The sequence below is a fragment of the Aphidius gifuensis genome, linkage group LG4, assembly GCF_014905175.1.
Source record: "Aphidius gifuensis isolate YNYX2018 linkage group LG4, ASM1490517v1, whole genome shotgun sequence".
Classification (NCBI taxonomy): Eukaryota; Metazoa; Arthropoda; class Insecta; order Hymenoptera; family Braconidae; genus Aphidius; species Aphidius gifuensis.
This window is the reverse complement of record NC_057791.1, coordinates 18,473,552-18,498,798: the sequence shown is the minus strand read 5'-3', so window position 1 is coordinate 18,498,798 and position 25,247 is coordinate 18,473,552. Positions and strand designations below refer to the sequence as shown.

Below are 25,247 nucleotides of genomic sequence, written 5' to 3'. Positions count from 1 at the left end.
ATCAGCAACCACCTTATATTGATAATTCAAAAGTCAATTGGCATCTACCAAAACCTTCAACTCCATGACAAAAAAAAACAAAAAAAAAATATGTCGAGTCTATGTATGACACTGGTATTTTAATCTTAGATTGTCCAGCTTATGAATTAACAGTCTCCATTTTTTTTTTTATTTTTTTTTAATTTTCTTTCTATCATAATTTTCTTTTTTTTTTTTTTTTATGTTATTTTTATCCTTTTTTTTTTTTCTAATTTGTTATTTATTTATTTATTTTTTTCATTAAAAAATACATTCTAAGAATCAGTCAGGCATGGCCGTCAGGCTTGGTTGTTTTTATTTCAAAACTTTTACTCATATTATTGAGATTTCATTGAGTATCTTGTTTCGGATGGCCAAGTAAGTACGTTATCGAGGATTTGGTTTGCTCCAAAAACTATACCCAAGAAAAAATAATAAAAAAGATACTTGAACAAAAAAAATTTTTTTTTTTCTTGTTATAATGATAACTGAAAGCCGTGATAATTATATTTTTAAGTTTTATCATCTATGTTGGCACTTTATTGACAGCCTTCAAAAGATCATTTTGTGCTTTATCCATACCAGATACATGATGTTGTTGATGTTGAATTGCATTTTGTTGTTCTTGCATTTTAGCTTGTTTTTCAGCTTGTTGTTTTTTCATCATATCTTGTTCTTCACGTTCTCTTCTTGCTTGTTCATTAATTTCTTTAACAGCTCTTAATTCTTTTTTTAATTTCATACGTCTATTTTGAAACCAAATTTTTATTTGTCGTTCTGTTAAGCATAATGCATGTGCTATTTCTATTCTTCGTCGTCTTGTTAAATAATGATTGAAATGAAATTCTTTTTCTAATTCAAGTGTTTGAAAACGTGTGTATGTTTGTCGTCCTCGTCGTCTCGGACAGCCATTTGGACCTGGAAGAAAATTATCACCTATCATTAAAATTAGTTTAATATTTTGTTCTTAAAATTATTGAATTACGTAATTATCTTCCTTATTTTTCAAGTTGAGTTAAGTATACATTAAAATTATTCTATTATTATTTTAGTTTTTTTTTTTTCTCATGCAGCCGCTGCAGAGATTTTATTTATATTTTTTATTTTGTTAATTTATAACTGGACGAATGCAAGTTGTAGATTATTTTTTAAATCTAAAACTTTCTCTCATACAAAGAATTAATTTCAATGGGTCAGTTTATTTCATGGGGTTGAGCGATTTCCATAGAAAATGAATAAAAAAACGAAAAGAAAAAAGAAAGTTTCTTTTTTTTTTCTTTGCTGATGTAAAGAAATATCAAAGAAAAAAAAATAGCTAACTATTATATACGACTTGAGGGCTAAAAAAAAAGAAAAAAAAAAAAAAAACCCTTTGCTGGAAATTTTTTCGTTCCGGTAGAATAGAAGGTGACAACTTTCACCTGGGATATGTGTGTATACGCTGCACATATATATATATGAGGAACCCTGAGTCGAAATGCCGTAAACAGACCGTTGACACAAGGACTTTTTTATGGTGTTTAGGGTCTCGTCATGATGCTCACGTGGTAAAAAATATATATACATTATTTGCAGGTATTTTATTTTCTCTTTTTCTTTATCTTTAAATCATTTTCAAGTTGTTTGGACTTTTAAAAATATATTTCATCAAATTGGTATTAAGCTTGAAGCTAAAATTGTCTTTTAAAATTATAATAATTAATTATATTTATGTTGCGAAATTTACAATGTAATAATGAACAAAAAAAAAGCAATAAAATGTTTTTTTTTTTCTCTAAAAATAATGCATGGAAAAAAAGAGCATAATCCCTGACTCAGACATTCGGAAAAGTAAATTAAAAAATAAAAAAAAAATATTTAAAGTGAAGAATGGATTCACTCAACTACTTCCTTCAAGCAATTACACTTTACTTGGTGTTTTTCATTTTGATTCTTGGTTTGTAATTTTCTTGAACGAACAAAAGAAGAATGAGGAAAAAAAAAAAAGATCCACGCCATTTTTTTTTCTTGCTCCAAGTTAACACCCGTTTCATTCTTTTCCCTCACGAATAACCGGTTTTTTATTCTGTAGCCCATAGATTTGTTCTTTATTTTTTTTCCCTCTTTTTTATCATTTTAACCGCAGATGAAAGATAGAATTGAGAGAGAGCAACCAATGACGCAAAACAACTGGCCATATTGTACCAGATTTTTGTGATAACACAAAGTAGTCATGCTACTGCAGTATGCAGTTAGTATTCTTGCACGAAAAAAATATTAACTTTACAATAATTTCCGGATAAATGTCATAAAAAATAGCAATCATTTTTTATTTCAAATTATTCTTTTAAACTTTCTAATAATAACAAAAAATTAGTTATAAATCAATCATTATTTTTCTGACAATTGGAGCAAAATATAAAATACTTTTTTATTCTCAATTCTTTAATTTTCATTTACTCCAATATCTATATCTAGATATAATCCTACGTAAAACCCTGATTTTAATATGAAAATCATTCATCATTTTTTTGATACAAGACTGCCATAAATGTGCGAAAACATCCATTATCCTAATCGTTATTGATGTAGTAATAAACATTGTGACATGTATATGGAAGGTAGCTGATTGTTAGGGAATCACCTACCTCCCGCAGTTGTTACAAAAAAAATACTCTTTCCAAATTCACTGACTGACACAGACGGTCGATGAAGAAAAGAAAAAAAATAAAAATTGAATAAAAGAAGCTCACGTAAATTTGAATTGTAAATAACAATGAATTTCCGGATGATGTTGGAATTTTAAAATGAACAAATCAGTGACAATATTCTTCTTCAGTTAAAAATATTCTTCTATGAGCATTCTAAATTTTTTTCCAAGTTATTAAACTACTTGTCATCTATATTGCATATCTCAGAAAAAAATTAAATTTTAAAAATCCCATACTCATCAAACAGTTGTCACTGAAATTAGCCATCCATCACGCGAATCATTGAACTACTGTATTCGAGTGTATCAAAAAATTATAATTTACAGTAAATTATTTTTTTTATTAACTGCATTTTATTTTAAAAAGAATATATTTGAATTATATATAAAAAAGAAAATGGTGAGAACAATATTGTTTTTTATATAATGAAAAATTATTGAAGCATTATTTAAAAAAATAATTATTTCTATAGACAATGTTTGTAATAAGAGTATATCATAATAATTATAGTACCACAGTCAAGTTAAAATTGAAAAAAAAAAATACATATATACCAATAAATTGAGGATGGAATGTGTATAATGCCAATATCGAATTCAACATGGCCGTAGTGTAGATATATAACTATATGTTTTTATGAAAGTTTATGTGAAGCTGTGTATATGTGCATTGGGTTTTTGTGTGTTGGAATAAAATAAAAAGACATATATAGCTATATTGGTACATCAGCAAGATAGAAATGTGGTTCGCTGTTCCAGCAAAAACTCGAGGGTGAATTTGTCGATGAGAGTGGGTACAACCAACATTCAGTAACCTTGGCAACCCAGAGGGGAAGTCATTTTGTATTGCCGACGTTGTACCAAAAACGGGGAAAAAAAACGAGACGAGAAAGATAAAAATAACAAAAAAAATATATAAAAAAAGAAAAAAGGATAGAAAATCAGATATACAGACAGTGCAATAAAGGATGAAATGTAAAAAACCCTCAGCTGCAAATATTCTTAACAATTTTTACCATAAGATTCAACACTTTGAACTAAGAGGATCCTTCAATAATTTTACCAATTTGAGTTCCATGCACTCCGTTTATAAAATCATCCCCCTTTTACTATCAGATACTTCTCCAATACTCATAAACACCACTGCTGTTTTAGAAAGCCATATATTCGAATATTATTATTTTTTTATTTTTACTCACTCCTATTTTTCATGACAAGAAATTAGCCTAACCCTGAATTATTATTTTTTTTCTTTTTCGTATATTACACACTTGGGGTTCGAAAAAATCTAAAAAAAAAAATACACATTGCACCCTTATGTAAATTTTGTCAGGTCAAATATAAAACTCATTGTTTTTACAATGACAGAATTTATATATAAAAATTTAAATATCATTAATTTTATTTTTTTTTTTTTATAAATATTTAATTTATGTCAATATGAAAATTTATTTCAAGATAAAGTTGTAATATTTATCTAAATATATTTTCTAGGCATTTAGAGAATGTTTGATTGTGCAAATAAAAAATATATATGACAAATTATATGTACATAAGATTAGAGAGAATAAAAAAAATATATTAACATATGAAAAATAATGTTTTATTATACAAGAAAAATAAGTTATCTATACGTGAGATTTATTCGAAGGCGCGGCTAAGTGCATAAGAATTTTTTACTGTGACACACTGGGTGCAACCCCTAGGTTTCTTGTATATATGTATAATTGTATATATTTATCTCTTTTGTTACGCATCATCATCTTCCATTCGGATATTCCCGCCCCTATGCATCTCACATATGAAATTGTGAAAGGATCGGCGAAAACCATCAGAAACAGAGCCAATGCTCTTCAAATGTTTCTCTCCTTTTTTTTTCTTTTCCTATTATCGTATCTCTTCTGCAGCCATGGTGGAACATCTGATGAAAAAAAGCTCTCACTGTGATTCTCTTTTTCTAAAGATTTATTTGAGCCTATTTACCGTCCCCTCGTAAAAAACAAAAAAGAAAATAAGAATAAATAAAAAAATGAAAACACGCACCGGCAAAAATGAAAAAAAAAAAAAAAGAAATCAACACTGCTCAGCGATTAGTTTTTTACTTTTTTTGCATCAACTATTTTTTTGTTTTTTTGTTTTTAATTTTACAGTACAGTACATAATATTTTTTTGCTTTTTTATATACGATATAAAATTTACTCGTGTTGGGTTGTTCAGAATGATACAACACAGCACTGAGGCTGAGTTGAAGGCCGGAACTTTATTTTTCTCGATAGCACCCATTTTGAATGAGCCTGCCATTGATAAAATATCAAAGCATCTTTTCAAATTACATTACAGCAAATTAATAATTACCAGAAAATTATTAATTATAGATTAAAGTAAAAAAAAGAAAACATTTTACTAATTTTAAAATAATATTATCTATACAGAAAAGTGACTTTGTATTGGAATGTCGTTTAACTGAAACTGGTTACTCTTAAGCTCGGTGAATTCTGTAATATAACTACACCGCCACGGAAGCTATACTACAATTTCATTACAAATTAGCTTACTTGAACATTATATTGCGATACGATGTGCATCGTTTAATTCACATTTGACAATTTTTTAAATTATAAAAAATGTCTTTGATGTGGAAAAAAAACTTAATTGAAGATATTTTCTAAAAAAATATATATATATAATTTTGATTTAAACATAAAACAAATTTTCATTGACTTCTAAAAGCTCATTATCCAATGACTGTTATAATAACGTTCAATTAAAATGAATAAAATTTTATGACTATTTTTTTTTCAATTATTTATTTATCATAAAATTGAGTTTTATATATTCACGCAGTATTATGCTTCCGGTCGTGGATGTCCTATTGAAGCAATAATACATTCGTACAGTGATATTGCCAGACTTATCTATCGTAAATCATTTAGAGGGCAATTAAATGTCATGGCCAGTTTCGAGGCTATTCGCACTCTATTGCTGATGAACTCGGTTTTGATAATATCAGTTTAATGAACGCAAAACAACAATTATTTAATATTTTTTTCGTTAAAATACTCTGGCCTGACAACAATAGATCATTATTAATTGTGAGCTTTTTTTATTTATCTGAAAAATTGACTATATAAACGACAATAAAATTATAAATTCAGGTGATTGTTCACTTAGATGAATTTTATCATGAATTAATCATATATTAAATGTATTTTTTTTTTTACATGAATTTATAAAGACGATATAAATTATCTTTTTTAATTTTTATCAGTGTAATTAATCTACAGTACAAGCCACAATTCTAGTTAATCTTTTATGTGGCATTTTATGTCAAAATTTTGTACTTTACTGAGACTTGATTATCCAGAAAAAAAAGGAATATAAAAAACCGTATACCATGTAATAACCAATAACAATTATTTTTATCTTATTATCGCAAAATACATAATTTTTATTCACGTATGAAATTATATTTTTAGTTGATATTTTTATTTCTTCATTGCAATGTATTTCTGAACATTGAAGCAATCGACTTCCCACTGTGTCGTTCATACAGTCAAGTTAGAAAAAATATTTGAAAAAAAAAAAAAACAGCAACTGTGTATTTTATTGCAATGATAAATGCATGAAACAAATAAACTTATTGCACATACGTACCCATTTATTTAAACCGAGTAGATTAAAAAAAAAAGGAATGTAAATATATGTAATTCTGGTAATGAGAGTTTAAACAATTTTCGCAATAAAGCTAGTCTAATCCTTGCAGGGAAATCATATATAAACCTGTTTATGTCAAATGGCTAAAAATATAAAGCTTAATAAAAAAAAAAAATTAAATACAAACTTACTGAATTATAGTTAACTTAAATATTGAATATGGAAAAGTTGTTGTTCAACAGTTAAGCGTGGTGTGTGGTTAGTGACATAAAAAAAAATAAAAAAATCCAAGGAAAGGAATGAAGCTGTCGTCGGTTCAATAATAATCATCTTAACATTTTTTATATGATAAAATTTTTTTTACAAACAGTACGTAGTTTAATAAAAAAAAAAAGAAAAAAAAGCTTAAAAAATGAGTTTATCAAAAGCTCGATTGAAGGTAAAACTTTGCAAAATAAATATGACAAAGCAAAAAATTGCTAAATCATATTTTACAATTTTTTACGAAATTCTTACTTCGATTTATTTATTTATCTTTTTTTTTTTTTTTGTTTTTTACCTATACCTCTATTTATTATCTTTTTCTTCTTACTCAGAGTATAACCTATTTGTATTGATGATCGCATCATACCTGTTCTGTCGCTTCCCACCCAAAAAAAATCTGTCTACATATTTCATTCTTCCCCAGGATTTTATTTACTCGAAATGTTCGCCTGCAAAATTAAGCCGTTCTGAGATATTTATGAATTGATCGAAAATACCAATTTCTTTTTTTTTTTTTTTCTCTTGGGAACACAGACAAAAGCAGTTGAACCAATCTTCTCTATAGTCTTTGGTTTTTTTGTTTTTTTTTTTTATCATTCTCCCCTTCGATGTAATACGTATTTGTTCACGATTGGCTGGCCAATGTCGAAAACATGCGTCCCCAATTTTTTTTTTTTTTTTGATATTAATATATTAGACATTGGGATGGTGACAGCCTTCATAAGATTTTTTTTTCTTTCTCTATTACTATCTATACCTCTGCATACTAAATATTATTTTTCAAATATATCTATCAAAAGAATGTTTAATAAAAAAAATAAAAAATCAACTATCAGTTTAAAAATGATAAATAATTTAAACAAATAAAACAAATTAATAAATAATATTACTCTTTTTAATGTTTAAAAGATAAAAAAACTATTTTGTTTTATTTAAACAAGTCATTTTATTTTTATTACGAGCTGTGTATCAATATATACATAAGTAAAATCATAACATAAAAATACTTTTCTCCGTTTAAAAAGTGACCAATAAAATTGGACAGTAATCGAGTGTGAATATCCAGATAAATGTCAAAATAATTATGATGCCATTGGACATGAAAAAGACCTCTCCCTATCTTAGTCTACAAAATTATTTCTAACATGTAAATATAATATTTGATTAGCGTATGTCATAAAAATAAATTTATCGAGCTACAGCCTGCTTAAAAAATAATAACAATAAAATAACCCTCTGAAATAATAACCAATTGAAAAAATCATAAAATTATATAAATAAAAGTACATTTTGTCACAGACATGTGTTGATCCATTATTGCTGTAAACCATGCCATTTAAATTGTAAACAAACAATAAAAAAATTCATGATAAACATAATGATTTTAAAAAAAAAATAAAAAAAAACCACAACAACAATCACACGATAAACACAGACTAGGTGTTTCAAATAAATATTTTTTTTTTGCAATATATAATATTAAAAAATGGGCAAAGAAAAAAGCAAATTAATTTTAAAATATATTTCTTTTAAAATGAACGTCCATTTGCAAATATCAAAAATAGTCTGATTGGTTGGATAGGCTATTCTCAGGGACGTTGCTGAATTTAAGTAGGGGACGTGTCTTGTACGCAAAAAAAAAAAAAAAAAGGAATGAGTGGGGTAGGGTCTGAATGCCAAATATATATAGTGAAGAATAGCAATAAAGGATCCTGACAAAGATGAATGGCTACAAGAGGGTTCGAGGTAAAAAAAAAGGCAAAAGACTATCATTATTTTGGTCGGAATCCAAGCGCCATCTGTATATCCAGTTTGTGTCTGATGCTAAACACAAAATTGTGTATGGATATTGTGTCCACATACTTGATAAACATGTACACACACATGTTATGATTTTATTCATTTTGTATAGTCGTTTCTTGCTCATATATATATTGCGAAACATCTATTCTATACTGAGATCTCTACCAATGTTCAATGCAGTACTGGATTATTTACACTACACATGTGTGTTTATATTTATTTTAAATCCCATGCAGCAATAATATCACCGCAAAATGTTGAATTTTGCCAGCAACAGATGAAGCGAAATGATAAAAGAGATATTGAAATTGCTGTGTGACTACTGTTTGGCTTATGTTGATAGATAAAATTTGCTAGGTTTACTGGGAGTTAATAGAACGTATCATAAAATACTATATCTAAAACCAAAGATTATTTGCGTATACTTAGAATTTTATTTTGAATGATATTAAATTAAACTTGAATTGTTTTTATCATAATGATAATAATTTTTTTTATGAATAAATATATACAAAGTATAAACATTTTAAAATGATTTTCTTCAAATGATCTTGTCTGTTGGACAGACATATTTATTTACAGGGAATATTAATCAATATTTAGTCAGCCATTAATGAAAAACACTGAATGCTAAAAAAAGTGAAACAAGTTTTTTTTTTACTTGTGAAAAAAATTCAAGCATGACTAGTGTAAACCACAATAAATTTTGCTCGTGGTAATGATTTTTTTTTTTAGTTCCTCTTTGTAGAAATACAATATTTTACTCCTTCGGAGAATAAGGTCTCAGTTATAATAGGTTTTTATCAAGAAGATGAGTTGAAGTAAAAGCTCGTAGAATTTACTAGTCGATAGATAGAGCTGTTGTCGTTCATAGTAGCTTAGTATGTTTGTTGCAAATAAAATAAGTCATAACTGTACTTGAAAAAATAAAGCATAATTAAGACATTCCATTTGGTATTTATATTTCAAACCTTATAAAATTTAATAATGCGTGTCTCAGTGTATAGAAATTGCGGAACTTATGAAGATTAAATAGAAAAAAATATTAAGCATTGCTGTAGAAAATGCAAACATCATGGCATGTCAGCATCGAATACTCAGTGAGCGTGACTTTGTATATATAAACTACTCAGCACAGCGCCAGATACCCAAAAATTTAATACTGCTGTTGATGAAACAACCCAGGGAAAAAAAAGGGACGAAAATAAAAAAAAATCAATCTTCCGAGCAGTAATTTAATCCCGCAGAACAAAGAAATACCATATTGAAATTATTGTTTTCTTGTTAAACATAATTTAAACTTAATTACAATCCTGGATATATCAAAGTGTATTTATATTTTCAAGAATGAAAAAAATATTAAAATTGCTCTTTTCTTTTTTCATTAGAATAAGTGAGACAGTGGCTTGGGATGGTACTGAGATATATCACCTCTTTGGTTTTAGGCTGCACCCCATTTGTGCCATTTCATGAAGCTCCGGAGATTCAAATTATAATATATTGTACAAGGGTCCCTGTATTTTCTTGCACCCTTATTCATGCTGAGCTCGTTACAAGCAAATGCCACCGACATGTTTCTTTTTTTTTTTAACCAATAAAAACCAGACAGTTCTTGCAGTGTAAAATTAAGGCTGAACTATATTGTTAAACTGACATTAACTCTGTGTTCCCTAACAAAAATGTTTTAAATTTTCATAAGAAATTTATCAATCGTTAATAATATTTTTTTTATTTAAAGAGTAAAGCCAGTGTGAAAGTTTTTTTCATAAGCATTATTTAAATAAAATCACTTGGTATTATTTGTGTATAATTTTTCTGAATTATTGTATTAATATATTGCAAAAAATATAATATACATATCAATCCAAAGATTTTATTTAAAAAAAAAAAAAAAAAGATGTGTCAAAGTACATGTCAGTTGTAGTTTAACAATATGTATATATAAAAATAATCAAAGTGCATGTTATGAGTATTATATAGTGCCCATTATGTTGAATCAGAACACACACTGTGTTTTTTTTTTTTTTTTTTTTTTTTTGAACATTACAGTCAAGGCTTCAAGTTGATACGGCAATTTTTTTTTACCTCCAGTATGTGTTCAAGAAATAAAATATATTTTTTTCTTTTTCATACTGAAAATAACTTTATTTGTCGTCAGATAAAAAATGAAATAAATGAATCGTGATATTCTTTGATATTTTTCAAGCTGATACATGACTTTTTCATTTTTATAAAATTAAAAGCGGCAAAAGACTAAAAAGATTATTTAACAGTCTAGTTTAAATTGACAGTATTTTACATTTAAGTTTAGCTAAATTAGACTAACTTTGTCGTTAAGCTCAAGCTTTACCACTCGGAGATCAGAAAGACATATTTATACCTCATTTTAAATATATATATTTGTTTAAAAGGATGAAATTCATGAAGCTCGAGAATATGGCAAGCATAAAAACATACAATTAAAGCAATAGAAGAGCTTGAAACTATATCTGTATCCTCTATAGCATAGAATATAACGCACGCCTCCCTTAGCCGGGGTGGGACACCAGTACAACCAAGCAATCCATGCAGACAAAAGCTGTATTTTTTGCGCTTGCGTATAACACAACTGTAGCTAGTAACGATTTCACCCTCAACTTCAACCTGACTCATGTTATCCCCTCAATTTTATAACAATAGCATTATCTTTGAACATTAACATTCTCAACTCGATTTCAAAAAGACTCATGGATACACCAAAAACCATCACACTACTGCCTAGCATTTGTTATTAATTTTACAAAAAATTTTTAAAGCTACTAGACCCAAATAAACTTTATAAGAATAGTCAATGCATTTTCCAAATACTCTTAATGAAAAAAAAAAAAAAAAAAGAAAAAAACAATTGCGCTTTTATATTTATTTATTTTTCGTTGGAGTTTTAAGTTGATAGTTTAACTCCATCACTTGGCAATCATTATAGTTGAAAAAATAAAATCCCACAGTACTGTAGATCTTAAAGAATAATCACATATGCCAAAGTAATAATGGGTTTTTGAAGTTAACATGGACATGCGCAAAGTTAACTGTAAGCAGATTGGCTAGACCCATAACCACGCGTTCGTTGGCGCCACATATACATGCTATAGAATAATAGGTGTGATAGCGTATACTCCTACTTTTGTAAAAAAAATAAAATAAAAAACTAAAAAACTAGGAAAATAAAGCCTTCAGTTTTTATTGACAAGAAAAGCTATGGTAAGTTGTATATCAACAATAGTACTGCAAAAAGAGAAAAATAAAAAAACAGACCACCATCAAAGCTTACAAGATGATCTCACAGAATTATTTCTAGCAAGAATTATACTGGTTTTGTAAATGATAACTACGATTATCGTTACTGGCTTTCTTGTTTTTTTCTTTATCATTTGATGTTATATATAGTGAGTCGTTAAATGAATTAATAAAAAATACACTTGGAGTTTGCGATGACTGAGATATGCGTATAAATATAAAGAGATATATATATTTCGTTTTTTATATTTTTTATATGTACTGTAAAAAAATTGAGACTGGGACACACGTAGCTCCTGCAAATGACTTCCTATTTCAGGTAATAACTGGTCAAACAACATCGTAGGGAATAATGAGTGCCCTTGCAATCGGCATCATCAATGATTTGATACTGATTATTTTCGCTAGTTATTCGATTGATATAAATGAAATGTTTTTGTAATTTATTGTTAACACTTTAAAACAAAAAAAAATGAGTCGATCGACTTGAGTGAATTTACTAGATTAAATAAAACAATAATTTGCTCATTTTTATTTTAACAATTATTTTTTAATTTTTGTTGCAGAATAAATAATTTTCCATGAGACAAGCCGGCGACTTGATCATCTGCAGCAACTGTGAGCTTATCAATTTTTATTTATTTATTTTATTTCGATTTTCAGATCATCAAACTCTCGTGTATTGTTTGAAATATATATATTTTTTATTATATTTTCGGGACACTTTAACTTAAAATTTATTTGATTTCAAATCGGAAAAACTGTCAACATCTTTCGGCTATTTTTATTTAATCCTGCACTTAAGCATTTTTTTAATAGATAAAATTAACGATAAAATTTAAAGAGAAAAGAATTTCAACATTTGAAATAACAAGAATGAAAAAGCTTTAAAAATATGTTTCGGATACCTAATACTTTGCTTCAACTCAACTATAAAATATCAAGAAAGAATTTTATACAAAAAATAATTTATATTGTCCTTGTGAAAGATTTTTTTTTTACGTGAAGAATTTACATACAGGTAAGTGGAAATATAGAAAAATTTAAAAATTCCATTATGTATAGTTTTTAAAAAAATATATATATCCAAGGCTGCTGACCTTACTCTATAGCTGTTTCGATAAGAGAAAAATATTTCTTTTAAAAATAAAAATCTTGTGAATGCCACACGACGTATGTTAAGAAATCCATGCTTAGTAGCTTTCATGTTTATCGCAACTGAACTTGAACACTAGATTAAATATAAAATATAATTATCACAATGTAACTGTTGGATTTTAGCTGCTTCAAGTATTTTCATTCAAAGATTTTATCGAAGCAATATTCAAAAATAAACAACTTATATTTTCACTAGCACAAAATACTGTCGAAATTTTGTGTTAACACTTGTGAACTGTTTGCAACTAAAAAACCGACTAAAATTAAAATACATCGACACCATCTCTGAGGTTGTTACTTTCACTCAGTTAAAGCATGACAACCCATGATTGAGACCCTCAAATACAAAATTTTCTTTTTTCCCCCGCTGTCCACCAGGTACGTTTCATTGCTTATCCAAACTAGGCACTTTGGCAGTTACGCATTCGACAAAGGGTAGTGAAAGTTTTACAGCTCACATGGGGTTTCACATAAGGGTTCAAAAAGAAAATAGAAAGTAGACGGGTTGATACTTTCTAAAACCTTCAAAAAATAGTTTCCAAAAAAAAATTTAGTAATAAATATTTCTAAAAATAAATTTACAAATAAAAAATTCTAATAATACATTTTAAATGTGAATGAAATGGCATAAAATATATATAAAAAAAATGTTAATATAACGTGTTATTGCATTGTGTATATATATATGCAAAACAAGATACAATCTAAAAAAAAAAAAATAATAAAATAAAAACATATGAAAATTTAGAGTCAAAGGTTGAGTTAATATATTTGTATTGATGTTGAGGGTGTGTAAAGAGAAAACTGGTGGCTCTAACTTGACTCTTAAATATTTTTTTTATTTTTTTTTTACTTTTTGTATCTGAATATGATGGCTATAGCACGCGACACCAGGGCACTACCATGGTGGCCCGTCGTATGACTATAAAATAAACGTTGAGGGTAGAGCTCACAAGCCGTAGCAACCTGGTAGCACATAAACACTTATATAACGGCAATTAAACTGCTTTTAAGATCCATAAAATTGCAGTTTCAATAATCCTCTGTAACCACACGATGTCATTTTGACTTGCCTATTTCTAACTGGTTTTTTTTTCCTTTTATTCCCTCTATATTTTGTGTATTTCAAATTTGAATTTATAACAGTTTGTTAGATAATATTTTATGTCTATTTTATTTTTAATTTATGATCTAAAAAAATATACAATAATAATGAATAGTACACATTTTTGCACGTCAAGACCTTCAAATTATTATGTAAGCATGCTTATTGCTTTGTTTATTATTATTATTATTATTATTTAGCTAAGTTTGAGTCAGAGTGACTGTCAAAATAAATGATTGAAAGCCTTCATTACCGTTTTAGAAAAATTTTAAAGAGAAAAATAAATAGAGATAAATTTTTTAAGTGCAATTAAACACTGAAGATTAAAATGTTCTTTTTTCTGTCGAAAAATAAATTACACATTTGTCAGAATAAATATTGAAACATACTTTGAAAGAGAATATAAGATGAATGATAAGCCAACCTTTTCACTGCTACCAACGACTTGAATTTATTTACTTGGCACATTTAGGAAAAATATCAGATATTGGCATCGGTTATAAGTGTCAAAACAGGCGTAATTACTGAGCAATAATTTAGAGGGTTCGTTACAATTGCTTTTGTTTCTCGGTAGGGCTGGTATATGTACAAGTACAAATCTCTTTTTCTTTTTCTCTCTTTTTACAGTTCAACACGCAATATAATACAGCCCTCATAACACTCGAACGTTGCCTCATTTTTATGGTATCCTTCAAGATTCAACTCTCAATAATTTTACTCATATACAAAATATAAAATATATAGTCTACATACACCAGCTTGCGCCATCTCAATTTTTCTATCCATTTAAAGTTTATATATAGATACTGTGGACTTAAGTACCACTTGAGGTTTTCATATATATATTCTTTTTTTTTTTTTAAACACTAAGAAAATTGCACATGAAATTTGTGAGTTTGAAGATATAAATTCTTTGTATTTATTCATGCAACTAATGTGAAACGATGATTTCACTTGTTTAATTTTCAAATAGAAAACTTTTTATTTATAATTTTAGCACGATCAACATTAATTGTTCTTATTATAAATTACCATCTTGCTCAATAACACACTGTCATATACTTTTCATCTAATTTAAGATAACGAGAATATGCAGCAACCACATGTCTCATTTTTTTCTTTTTAAATCTTACTATAATTTTTTTGCAAATAAATTATATTATTATTTTTAACTTAACAATCTCAAACTTGAAAAATAAGGAAGTCTTAATTAATTTTTTTACTTACCACAGACAACTCGGTCAAAAGGACTTATCCAATCTGAAAAAAAATAATGAAAAATAATATTTTATTGTATGATAAAAATATTATAACTATAATAATTAAAAAATTATTATCATTATTAATTAAATGACATTGAAAAGATAGCACAATGCTTGCTTTGTTAAAAATATTTAAAAAAAAAAAAATAAAGATTGTGGGTAGAAGAGAAATAGCAGATCACATATAATCATATATCAAAATTATAGCAAATAAATTTTTTTATAATATTTACGTATAAACAAAACAAAAAAAAATATTTATTTGCATGCATTTTTTTAATTCGAGACATTGGAATGTTACCAATAATTTTCAAACAAATACGTCATGCGTCAAGTCGGTTAAAATAAATATAATCAATAAAAAAAAAATTAAAAATAATATTTATATTCAATAATTGATGAAAATTGTCGTTTTAAATTTTTAAGTAACAATGAAATTTAAAAAATACATACATTTGGAATAAAATGTGATGTACTATTTCTTCTATACTCCCCTTTCTATTCCTCTTGCCACACCCCTGCTAAATAAGCCCTGAAGGCGTATAAATAAATGAATTGCTAGAAACTCATTTTACCTCTTGATATTATTTCTATTTTTACAATAATTATGTTGATTTTAATTTAATAATTTGGCTATAGAAATGATATTGTCAATTACGTAATATTTTTATTGATCGTAATATATATAGTGTAGGCATTATTTTGACTAATTTTCAAATAGCAGAGTCGTTATAGTTAGTGTATTACCTCACAGGTATTTAATATTGATGAATTCAAGAAACCACTTTGATATATGATCCTAGAATTATGAATTTATAATTTTTTTATGACCATGTAAAGCTGTGTTGATGCAATTACAACTTGAAAGTCAGAGAAGAATATACGATACCGACGGTAGTTGAGGGTACGTGGGGAAAACCGACGGAAACTGTGGGAGAGTTTTAAGCTTGCATTAATTATAAATTATATTTTGATAAATTTTCCATTAGCAAATATTAATCATAACGATATATTTTGAAATTGACAATTATACATTTATTATTTCTATTTACGATATTTTTAATTTGCAATGAAAATAAATCTATAGCGAGATTGAATAAAATAAACTTTCCGACGGTAGACAAAATTCCATGCATTAACTGAAAATAGAAGATAAAACCCTGAGCATGCTGGGTTGATGGAAAATCATACACCAGCTAAACTCACCGGTGATTGACATCCAAGGATATCTTGGGATATCAGGTATTCCAGGTTGTCCAGGTGTTGGTTGCTGGCATGATCCAGTAAGTGGATCAACTACACCCGATGCTGCGGCTGCTTGATGATAAAATTGTGCAGCTGCTGCCATTGATGCTGATGCTGCTGATACTGCTGATGATGATACAGGTGCTGATGATACAAGACCACCAGATGAACCTCCATTTTGATGATGATGACCCAAATTATAACTCATTGGATCTGTGGAACTTGGTGCAACATTACCTGTAAGACTAGCAGTATAACGACATGATTTGTCACCAGTTGCAGCATCAACAGCTGCTGCTGCGGCTAATGCTGCACTTGATGCACTGCCAAAACCTGGTACCATTGATGATGTGGCACCAAATGCAGCAGCAGCAACTGCTTGCTGTTGTTGATGATGATGATGAGCCGCTGCTGCGGATACGTAAGGGTACATACTAGATGTATTTCTTGCTGCTGGTGATGTTGATGCTGAACTACCAGAGTGTTGTGGACTTGATCCTGTTGGTGATGGTGAACTGTGATGAGCGTAATTAACAGCTGCTGCAGCAACAGCGGCTGCTGAAATGCTTGACTCAAGACTTGCTGTTGATGAGCCACTTGAGCAAGCTTGAATTGAACTTGAATTTGTATTTGCAAATAATTGTTGATGATGGAATTGCTGATGATATTTTGGTAGCATACTATCGATGATAAACTTGGAACTCATCGCTGCACCATCGATTGACTGTCAACCGTTGGGCAGTCAATATCTATTTTCAACATACCCAGTCTTTACCGTCATGCTGTGCTTACTTTTCTTGTATTCTCTCTGTTTATTTTTTTTTTTGCTATTGTATAGGAAGGACAACACGCTGAGAGGTTTATTATCCTTTCCGTTAGAATACACCACAACTTTTTCTTTTTTTAAAATACGAAAAACCCATGCGTTTTTTCCGCTATTTTTTGATAATAGATACTTTTTTTTTCAAAATAGCATCAATCCCCACTTTTAGCTTTAATGGTATTTAACTTTTTTTTTTCAGTAGCATGTGATTTATGTTTTTTTTTTTGTTTTTTCTGTTTAATCACTATTTTTATTATTTGTTTGTTTTTTTTTTTCTTTTTTCGGTTGCCGGTTTGAAGTGTTTTTATCGGTGCTTTATTCGCACTTTTTTATTACCACTTGCATAACCAGTCACATTACACTACTTCAAAACTGATGACAACATTCATGTCAACGTGTATGATTTCAGTCAGTCACACATATATATATCAAAATTCCGTACAACGAATATTGAAGCGATCACTTTTGTATTATTATTTTATTGCAAGTTAACAATATCACTTGGGTATAAGTTGTCATCAATATAATGTCAACACCCCCCCACCCCGTTATAACGATAATACTTCATTAATAAAATTGAAAATTTACCAAAAAAAAAAAACAAAAAAATAAAAACAATAATAATAATAAAAAAAACAAATAAATAATAACAAATCCCCAACTCTTTTGGCAGACACAACATATAACGATTAAGAGATGGGTAGATGGCCGCGTATCACAGCTGTCGAACGTATAACCGGGGAAATTGATCTAATTGGGCACGAGACAACGGGTGATCCGCGGCCTGTCAGGTGATAGAAGCCGTTTCTTGCGTACTTCTCGGATAGTCGACGAATCCTTTATGGGCCATGCATGAAGGTACTATAGCCCCCTATCCCAAACGCCGCGTACTACGCCACGGCAAGCTAAATGTAACCCCTTACAATAATGGCGCCGCTTGTCTCTCACACCCCCCTCTACTCAGTATGGCACAGCTGGTAAACAGACCTAACCAATGAAAATACAGACTCATGAAGAACCAACGAATCACCAGCCAACTTGGCGCTTAGAGATGAATGGATCTCCCGCTGTTTTTTCATCTCACTTGATCATATTAAATATACCATTTTAACTATCTCACTTACTCTTATACTATCCCTACTTTTTCATAACTTGCTATCTTTTTTTAACTGGTGTATTATCGCGTGTTCACTTGGCTCCTTGGTTATTTCCGTGGCGCTGTTCACCAACTTTTACCAACTACTATACAAATTCTGTCTTTTTCTTAGTCACAATAATTTCTATACTATGCATCTCATCTCAACATACACTGCAGTATCAAACACATACATACATATTCCACTGCGTCTTCTCAGCACGTTGTTATACCGTGCATTTTGTATATACTTCTACAGGTTCTAAACTTTGGGTTATGATTACAACCACATTATATGAAGTATGACTGTAGAAAGAGTGATTCTTTTGGCTATCTATTTTCAACTTAACGGTATTTTGAATTTTTTACTACTATAGTCTATTGGTAATTTCAAAGCATTTAATGATTATAAGAGTATGTTGATACTTGAAAACATATCTTAATAACTAACTTGTTTTGGCGAGAGTCAAGAACAAAGACAGATACATAGATATTTATGAAAATAAAAAAAGAAGCAAGCAGCTTTTTAGTCGTGTCGTTGGTTTTAGAGTTTGTCGTTGACTTTATTGATGTGCTAAATGCAGCCTCTCATTTTTTTCTATTTTTTTTTTTCATCTGTCTACTGTTGATATATCTCATCCAACCCTCTTTTCTCGACACCCTTCTATTATTTTGATACTGACAGATAACTTTACTTCAATGTTATATTTATATATTATTTATGTTAAACAGAAAAAAAATGTTTAAACAAAAATTTTATTTTTATTTTTTAATAATTTTATTGGATTTATCTGCAGTCTCTTGTATCGAATTGGTTTGATATACAGCATTACTGTTTGAAGATCGCTGTCTTTGAAATTGTGGGTTCCACTGTTCGATTTTTATTATGTCTCGCTCTCTCTTTCTCTCTTCCACGAAGGACTGTCACATCCTGAGTCTTTTCTGACTTTAGTAAATGCCGCGCAAGGAGTTTTGTTGATTTCTTATCTTTTTTAGTTTTCTCACACTGACGCCAGTTGAATATAATACAAATATTATTCTTTTTTTTTTTCATTTTTATAAATAGATTTTCTAATTTAAAATTACCAAGTTGAAGAAACTATATATATATATACATCGGCTATAGATGGTATTTACTACATCCAACATATATTTCGTGTATATACATAATATACATTTAAAAATATATTCATCTGTCTGAATGATAATTTTTTTATTTAATTTTTATAGATGACAATTAATTGCGAGCATCAGTGCTAAAATTTAAATGAGCTTTTTTTTTTTTTGTGAAGTAACCTTTTGTTTGTTTTGCTAGCTCATTTTTTTGTTCTTTTTTTATATATCAAAACATGTGTGCTTAGAGCAGTAAAGATCGAGTAGAACAAGAGTAAAAGACTTGCTAAAAAATTATTTAACTTGAGGGTAGAAAACGTATGGTTAGCATGAAAAACTCCCTTAGTAAAAAAAATAAAAAATAAAAAAAGATTCCTCCTATTTCTTGAAGATAACTTTTTCCAACAATAAAATAATAATTTGTTCATTTACATGCATGTTAAAAGCTTGAAAAAACTATTTACTATGACTTACCATGTCTTCAACTTCACATTCCAATCTAAAACAAACAAAAAAATAAAAATGTTTATAGTTTTATGCATAGAATCAACTTGCTGTTTTTTCATATCAATTTAGTTCAAAAAAATTATTATTTTTCTCACAAGTTTTTTAATCTCAATATATGAATCATTCTTGAAAAGAATTTATTTTCAACCGCAAATTTATTTAGCTTTATATATAACAAAAAATTAAAACACTTAATTTTTCAATTAATAAACCATTGAATCATCTCTAGATTTTTTTCTTTTTTATTTCTACAGCATCGGTGCCCATATGAAGCCAAAAAAAAAAAAAAAAAAATCACGCCCATATATTCTACAGAACTGACGATTGAAATAATTTATTGAAAAAAAAATAAAAGAATAAAGTCTGCAAGGTTATTTTGACTTTTATTATTATCGAAACAGATTGATGTTCACTATTCTAATTTACAACTTCAATAATTAATTTTTTTTTTTTCCTTTTCAATTAATAACTATAAATTATTATTTATGATAAAAAACAAATTACTGTTTTTCTGAATTAAATTTGCTTTAATTAAATTATATTTTCAAAAAATTCATATTAATATTTATTTTAATTTTCAATTAATAATAATTTTAAATTATTAAGTTTTTTGCTTAATTAGAGAGATGGCTTATAATAATCATCAAGTATATATCTTATTTTATTTTCAATGACATTTAAAAAATTTATTAATTATATCAGAAAAACTTTATTAGGCCGAGAAAGAATTCTCATCAGAAATTGCTTATAAATGAAGAACACCATTTGCTCACCAGGAGGTATGCACACAGGGGAAAAGGAAAAAAAAAAAAGGTATCATGATAGAACCCATGCAGGCCTTGAAAAAAATTCACAGTATAAATAAATATTCACCTTGTCATTTATTTTTTGAACCGATAAAACGGGATAACTGTGCGATGATATTTTATTAAAAATATTTAAATATTTAAAAAATCCATTTTACTTCTTCGTAATTTATCAATAAAAAATTATTTATTTAATGAAAGTATATTATAAAAACTACTAGTTAAAAATAAATTTATTTTTTTTATTCATGGCATATAGCTGAGTTCGATGTCTCGAATTAAAAAATTTATTCTTTGCACGTAAAATTCTTGTGGAGACTAGCCTCAGTGACTATAATTACTTCTAAACATCCGCTTGATTTCATAAGTTATTTTTAATAATTAATTGTTCATGTACTCATTTTAAAGTAAGTATTTAAAATGAGCAAACGCAGGTTTTTATGATTTATTTCATAACTCGTTAATTTAATTATACAAATTGCTAAACAGCCGTACAATAAATGTACACGTGCGTAAATTTTATAGTCAGTGGACATGTAATTTGTGGACTCAAGATAGCCATCTACACCGTGTCTGATGGATGTTTTATTTTTAGTAAAATGACAAAGCAAGGTATTGAACAAAATGCAACATCAAGTGAAAATTTTTACACTAATGTATATACGATTCAGGATTCTGTGGGCGAAAAAGACGCCTTCGAGTTTAGGACCGAGTGACTCAGTGTGCCATCTTTGAGGAAAACAAGGCAACGATCCTTAAAAGTAAAAAAATTTAGTAAACTTATTTTAGCTAGAATCAGATATTGATATTTAACAACATATATATACCAAAGACACAACTATAGATACCCAAGCAAGGATATTCCAAGCTCCCCAAAAATTACTTGCTCGTCAAAAAAATATGCCAACTTTGGACAAGCTATTTTCTTTATTTAATTTAATTTTTTTTTACTTCAATATATAAATTTGTAAATGTAAATCATTTATATTAAATTGTTGGTGTCATAAAAATTTGTCTCGTCAAAAATCTGACCAGTAAATTCATGGGTAGATGTAGCTAAGTAGACACTTGAAATTTTATGTTTATTTTGTTTGTACATAAAAAAAATTTATGATATGATTTAACAAAAGATTCATAAAAAATTATTTAAACGAGGCAAAAAAATATAATATTCATATCTAAATTAATATTTTTAAGTATAAATATAGCTCTGAATAATTTTGATTGAAATAAATTAAAGTAAAAAATAAATATGACAAAAAAAGGTCGAAATTTGTGTTTATTTTACCGACCGAAAAATAAACAACCGCAGAAATCTGCAAAATCTTTTGAAATTTAAACTGTGCGCTTCGTTGGTACCTTACCATTCTATCTTTAAAGCTATAAAAATTACATATGCAAAAATTAATAAATAAAAAACAATCGATTTCTAAAAAGTAAAAGTATTTTTTATATTTTTCTTGTAGATAAATGTAAATAAATTTCTTTGTTATTTAATTTTTTATCGTTTAGTTAATACGGATTAATTAATTTCACATGAAAATAGTAGTATAACTATATGTGTCTAAGTTGAATTAATTAATTAGATTAATTTTTTATTATTTTTTTTTTGCACGTGAAGACTCAAATAAAATTTACCACGCCAACGAGACACTGATGAATTAATATTCTCGTTTTGTCATGGCTCATAATTAATTAGCATGCAATGTTAATATTAATATTATTATTTTTATTTACAATTGAAGATCACCATTGAGGTCTCAGTTTCTATTTATCCTCAAATGCTGAAACCATCAAGATCGTAAAATTAAAAAAAGAAAAGAAATCAATAAAAGTTTTTTTTCTTTTTGTAAACTATAAATGCAGCGATTGAGCATTCTCAAGTTTTAGTTTCTTGAATCGTTTTAGTATGCAATAAAAAATAAACCGATTGTCTTATTTATTTGATATTTGACAAATGAACTCGAAAAAATATAAAAAAAAATTCTATTTTTATAGAATTCCAAGTGTGACTGACTATCAATGAAAATGAAAAAAAAATAAAAGGATATAATAGTTCGATATATTCGCAACTGACAATATTGTTTACTGTTACTTGAATTTGATCGTAACATCATGAGGCTTCAATTGATAGATCGTAAATTTTATTTAAAAGAAAATTATCATGCTTTGCAAAGATAAAATAAAATATATGAAACGAATTTATTCCTTTTTCTTTTTTTTTATAGTGTATAAGGATTTAGAGGCCTTTGGTAGTTTTCGTTGAATGTCTTTATATCTAACCTTTGGTTCATTGGGAGGTGGGGCTTGTAGCTAGACAGGCAGGATGAGGGTTGTGCTACTCTCTCCAGAAATCAATAAATGCCCGGGCGTTTCTATAGAGTCATGACAACAAGAAATATTCAGTGGCAAAGATATTAACTTCCAATTACCTTAATTTTTCCAAATTACATTTTTTATTTTCATCAATGATTTTCAAAATATTTAATAAAAATAAATGTTCAATTTTACTGGTCTTAAAAAAATTCGATATCGCTTTCCTGAAATCAACAAATAAATAATTTATAAAAATATAGACAAATAAATTTTTCATTTATATATTCAAAATATATTTCTTTTTTCAAATTATCATACATGCGTCATGAAAAATCAGAATCGATTGAGATGTGAAGGTGACCCACCTCGTAAATTTTGTTTTTTCCTAAATTTTTATTTTATTTGCAATAAAAGCAAAAGCTCATTCCAAAAAATCGTGCTTGAGCAAAAATGATTTCGTGGGAATTGAAAAAATTTAAACTGGATAAAGTGGCAAATTGTAAAAATACTTTTGGATCATAGTTTTCGTCAAGGGCATAGCTGAAAAAAAAAAAAATAAAAGCTCTAGCTGAAGCTCGACAGCAGGGACATCTGTGAAGGGGTTGCTAAACTAGCACAATCAATATTGACAAAATAGACAACCCTCCTGCAACACCGACCGACCAATCTACTACTGGCAGACCTTTTGCCGAGCCTCCCTTACACATGTATACACTCTTTTGCATCAGCTGTGATGAGACAATTTTTTTTTCCATACCGTCGGTGGTAGATACTTATATATAGTTCCCATCCTTAACACCAGAGTCTTTATTATTATTTTAATAATTTATACATAAAAAAAAAAAAAAAGTTTTACAGTTTTAAATTTAATTGTCGTAATAAAAATTAATTTTTTAAAATTAACAACACGATTTTTATTATAGTAGGTAATAAAACATAATTAGGTATCTATCCACAGGAAAAAATCTAAATTTATGGAAAACTTTGTTTATAGTAATTGTATTTTAAAGTAAAAAAAATGAAATCAAAACAACATAACGAAATTTTATATTAACTTTATTACTGGGCAGCCTGTTGCTCGAAACAATTTACTTCTATTGCTTTTTTTTTTTTTCGTTATTTTTATGATTGAACATAATTTTTATAGACACTTATATTAATAATTGAACCAGAAACTATAATAATAATTTAATTGTACAATTTTTAGCGCGTAAACTTGTTTTTTAATTTTTTTTTATTTTCAAAACCGGAAAATGAGATCGTGACATCTTTCGTTGTATCGCAGAAGCAAGGGTAGATTTTGTACTTTTGCTCAATCAACATTGCAGCCTGTGTTGTCAAGCTTTTGCCTATGGCTCTCTATATTAGTCCAAAAAAAAAAAATTATCATCTTTGACGAACGAATAGAAATAAATTTTAACTTGAAAACAAAAAACAATTTCATATTTAAATCACTAATATGTCTCGTAATATAACACCAACTATTTCCATCGCAACCAAGTTGACTATGATTTTTTTCCTCTTCAATAACTATCATTGTCGTTTATTTTATTTCGACTATACTAAAAATACATAAACATCAAGACAAATGACCTCGTTGTTCATCGTTAAAAATCTAAAATAGAGTTAAAAAAATTTTCAAATAAAAATAAAGAAAGTAAATTCATTCTCAAGACGTAACAAAGTGTGAATATAACAATATAAATAGAACAACTGGCACTAACCAGGTTATCAACAAAAAGACAAAAAAAAAAAAGAATCATAATAAAGAATGAAGAGAACAACTTGAAATATGAATGAAAACCTGAATATAAAAGTGATAAAAAGTCAGACAAATAAAATCAGCAATCTTACGAGACACAGTGGCTAGATAAGATGTCGATAAAGTTGGGAACCCCGGAGATTTACGATTCTACACGGAGGATGATCACTTGTGATTGCCATAAGACATACATATATATAATATGTGTATATCTGTATCCAACGTACGGCCTTGTGTCGTAAACCAACACCCGACAAACGCATACAAGCACATTGCTTAAAGTTGGTCATTCACTGAAAAGAAGAACGTAAAAA

The 25,247-nt window shown here is 28.0% G+C and overlaps 1 protein-coding gene and 1 long non-coding RNA gene across 2 annotated transcripts in view; both read right to left on the bottom strand.

The window, feature by feature from the left end:
• Window positions 1-232: 232 nt before the first annotated feature.
• On the bottom strand, window positions 233-18,737 carry LOC122855428 (homeobox protein abdominal-A homolog). The gene is made up of 3 exons (XM_044156773.1): window positions 16,433-18,737; window positions 15,192-15,224; window positions 233-954 (listed from the first exon to the last, which is right to left on the bottom strand). Exons 1-3 carry the CDS (start codon window positions 17,175-17,177, stop codon window positions 545-547), a joined length of 1,188 nt encoding a protein of 395 aa, XP_044012708.1. The 5' UTR covers window positions 17,178-18,737; the 3' UTR covers window positions 233-544.
• Window positions 18,738-19,967: 1,230 nt separating this feature from the next.
• Window positions 19,968-25,247, bottom strand: part of LOC122855429 — a 58,790-nt gene continuing 53,510 nt past the window's right edge. Inside the window, exon 4 of the long non-coding RNA XR_006374072.1 lies at window positions 19,968-20,041. This is a non-coding gene — a long non-coding RNA (uncharacterized LOC122855429). The remainder of the gene's footprint in view (window positions 20,042-25,247) is intronic.

Coding starts and splice junctions, on each gene's coding strand:
- LOC122855428 (XM_044156773.1), bottom strand. CDS start 17,177: ATGAGTTCCAAGTTTATCATCGATAGTATGCTACCAAAATATCATCAG. Junction 15,225..16,432: donor TCCTTGGATGTCAATCACCG/GTGAGTTTAGCT, acceptor ATTTTTTTTCAG/ATTGGATAAGTCCTTTTGAC. Junction 955..15,191: donor TTTTGACCGAGTTGTCTGTG/GTAAGTAAAAAA, acceptor TTTTAATGATAG/GTGATAATTTTCTTCCAGGT.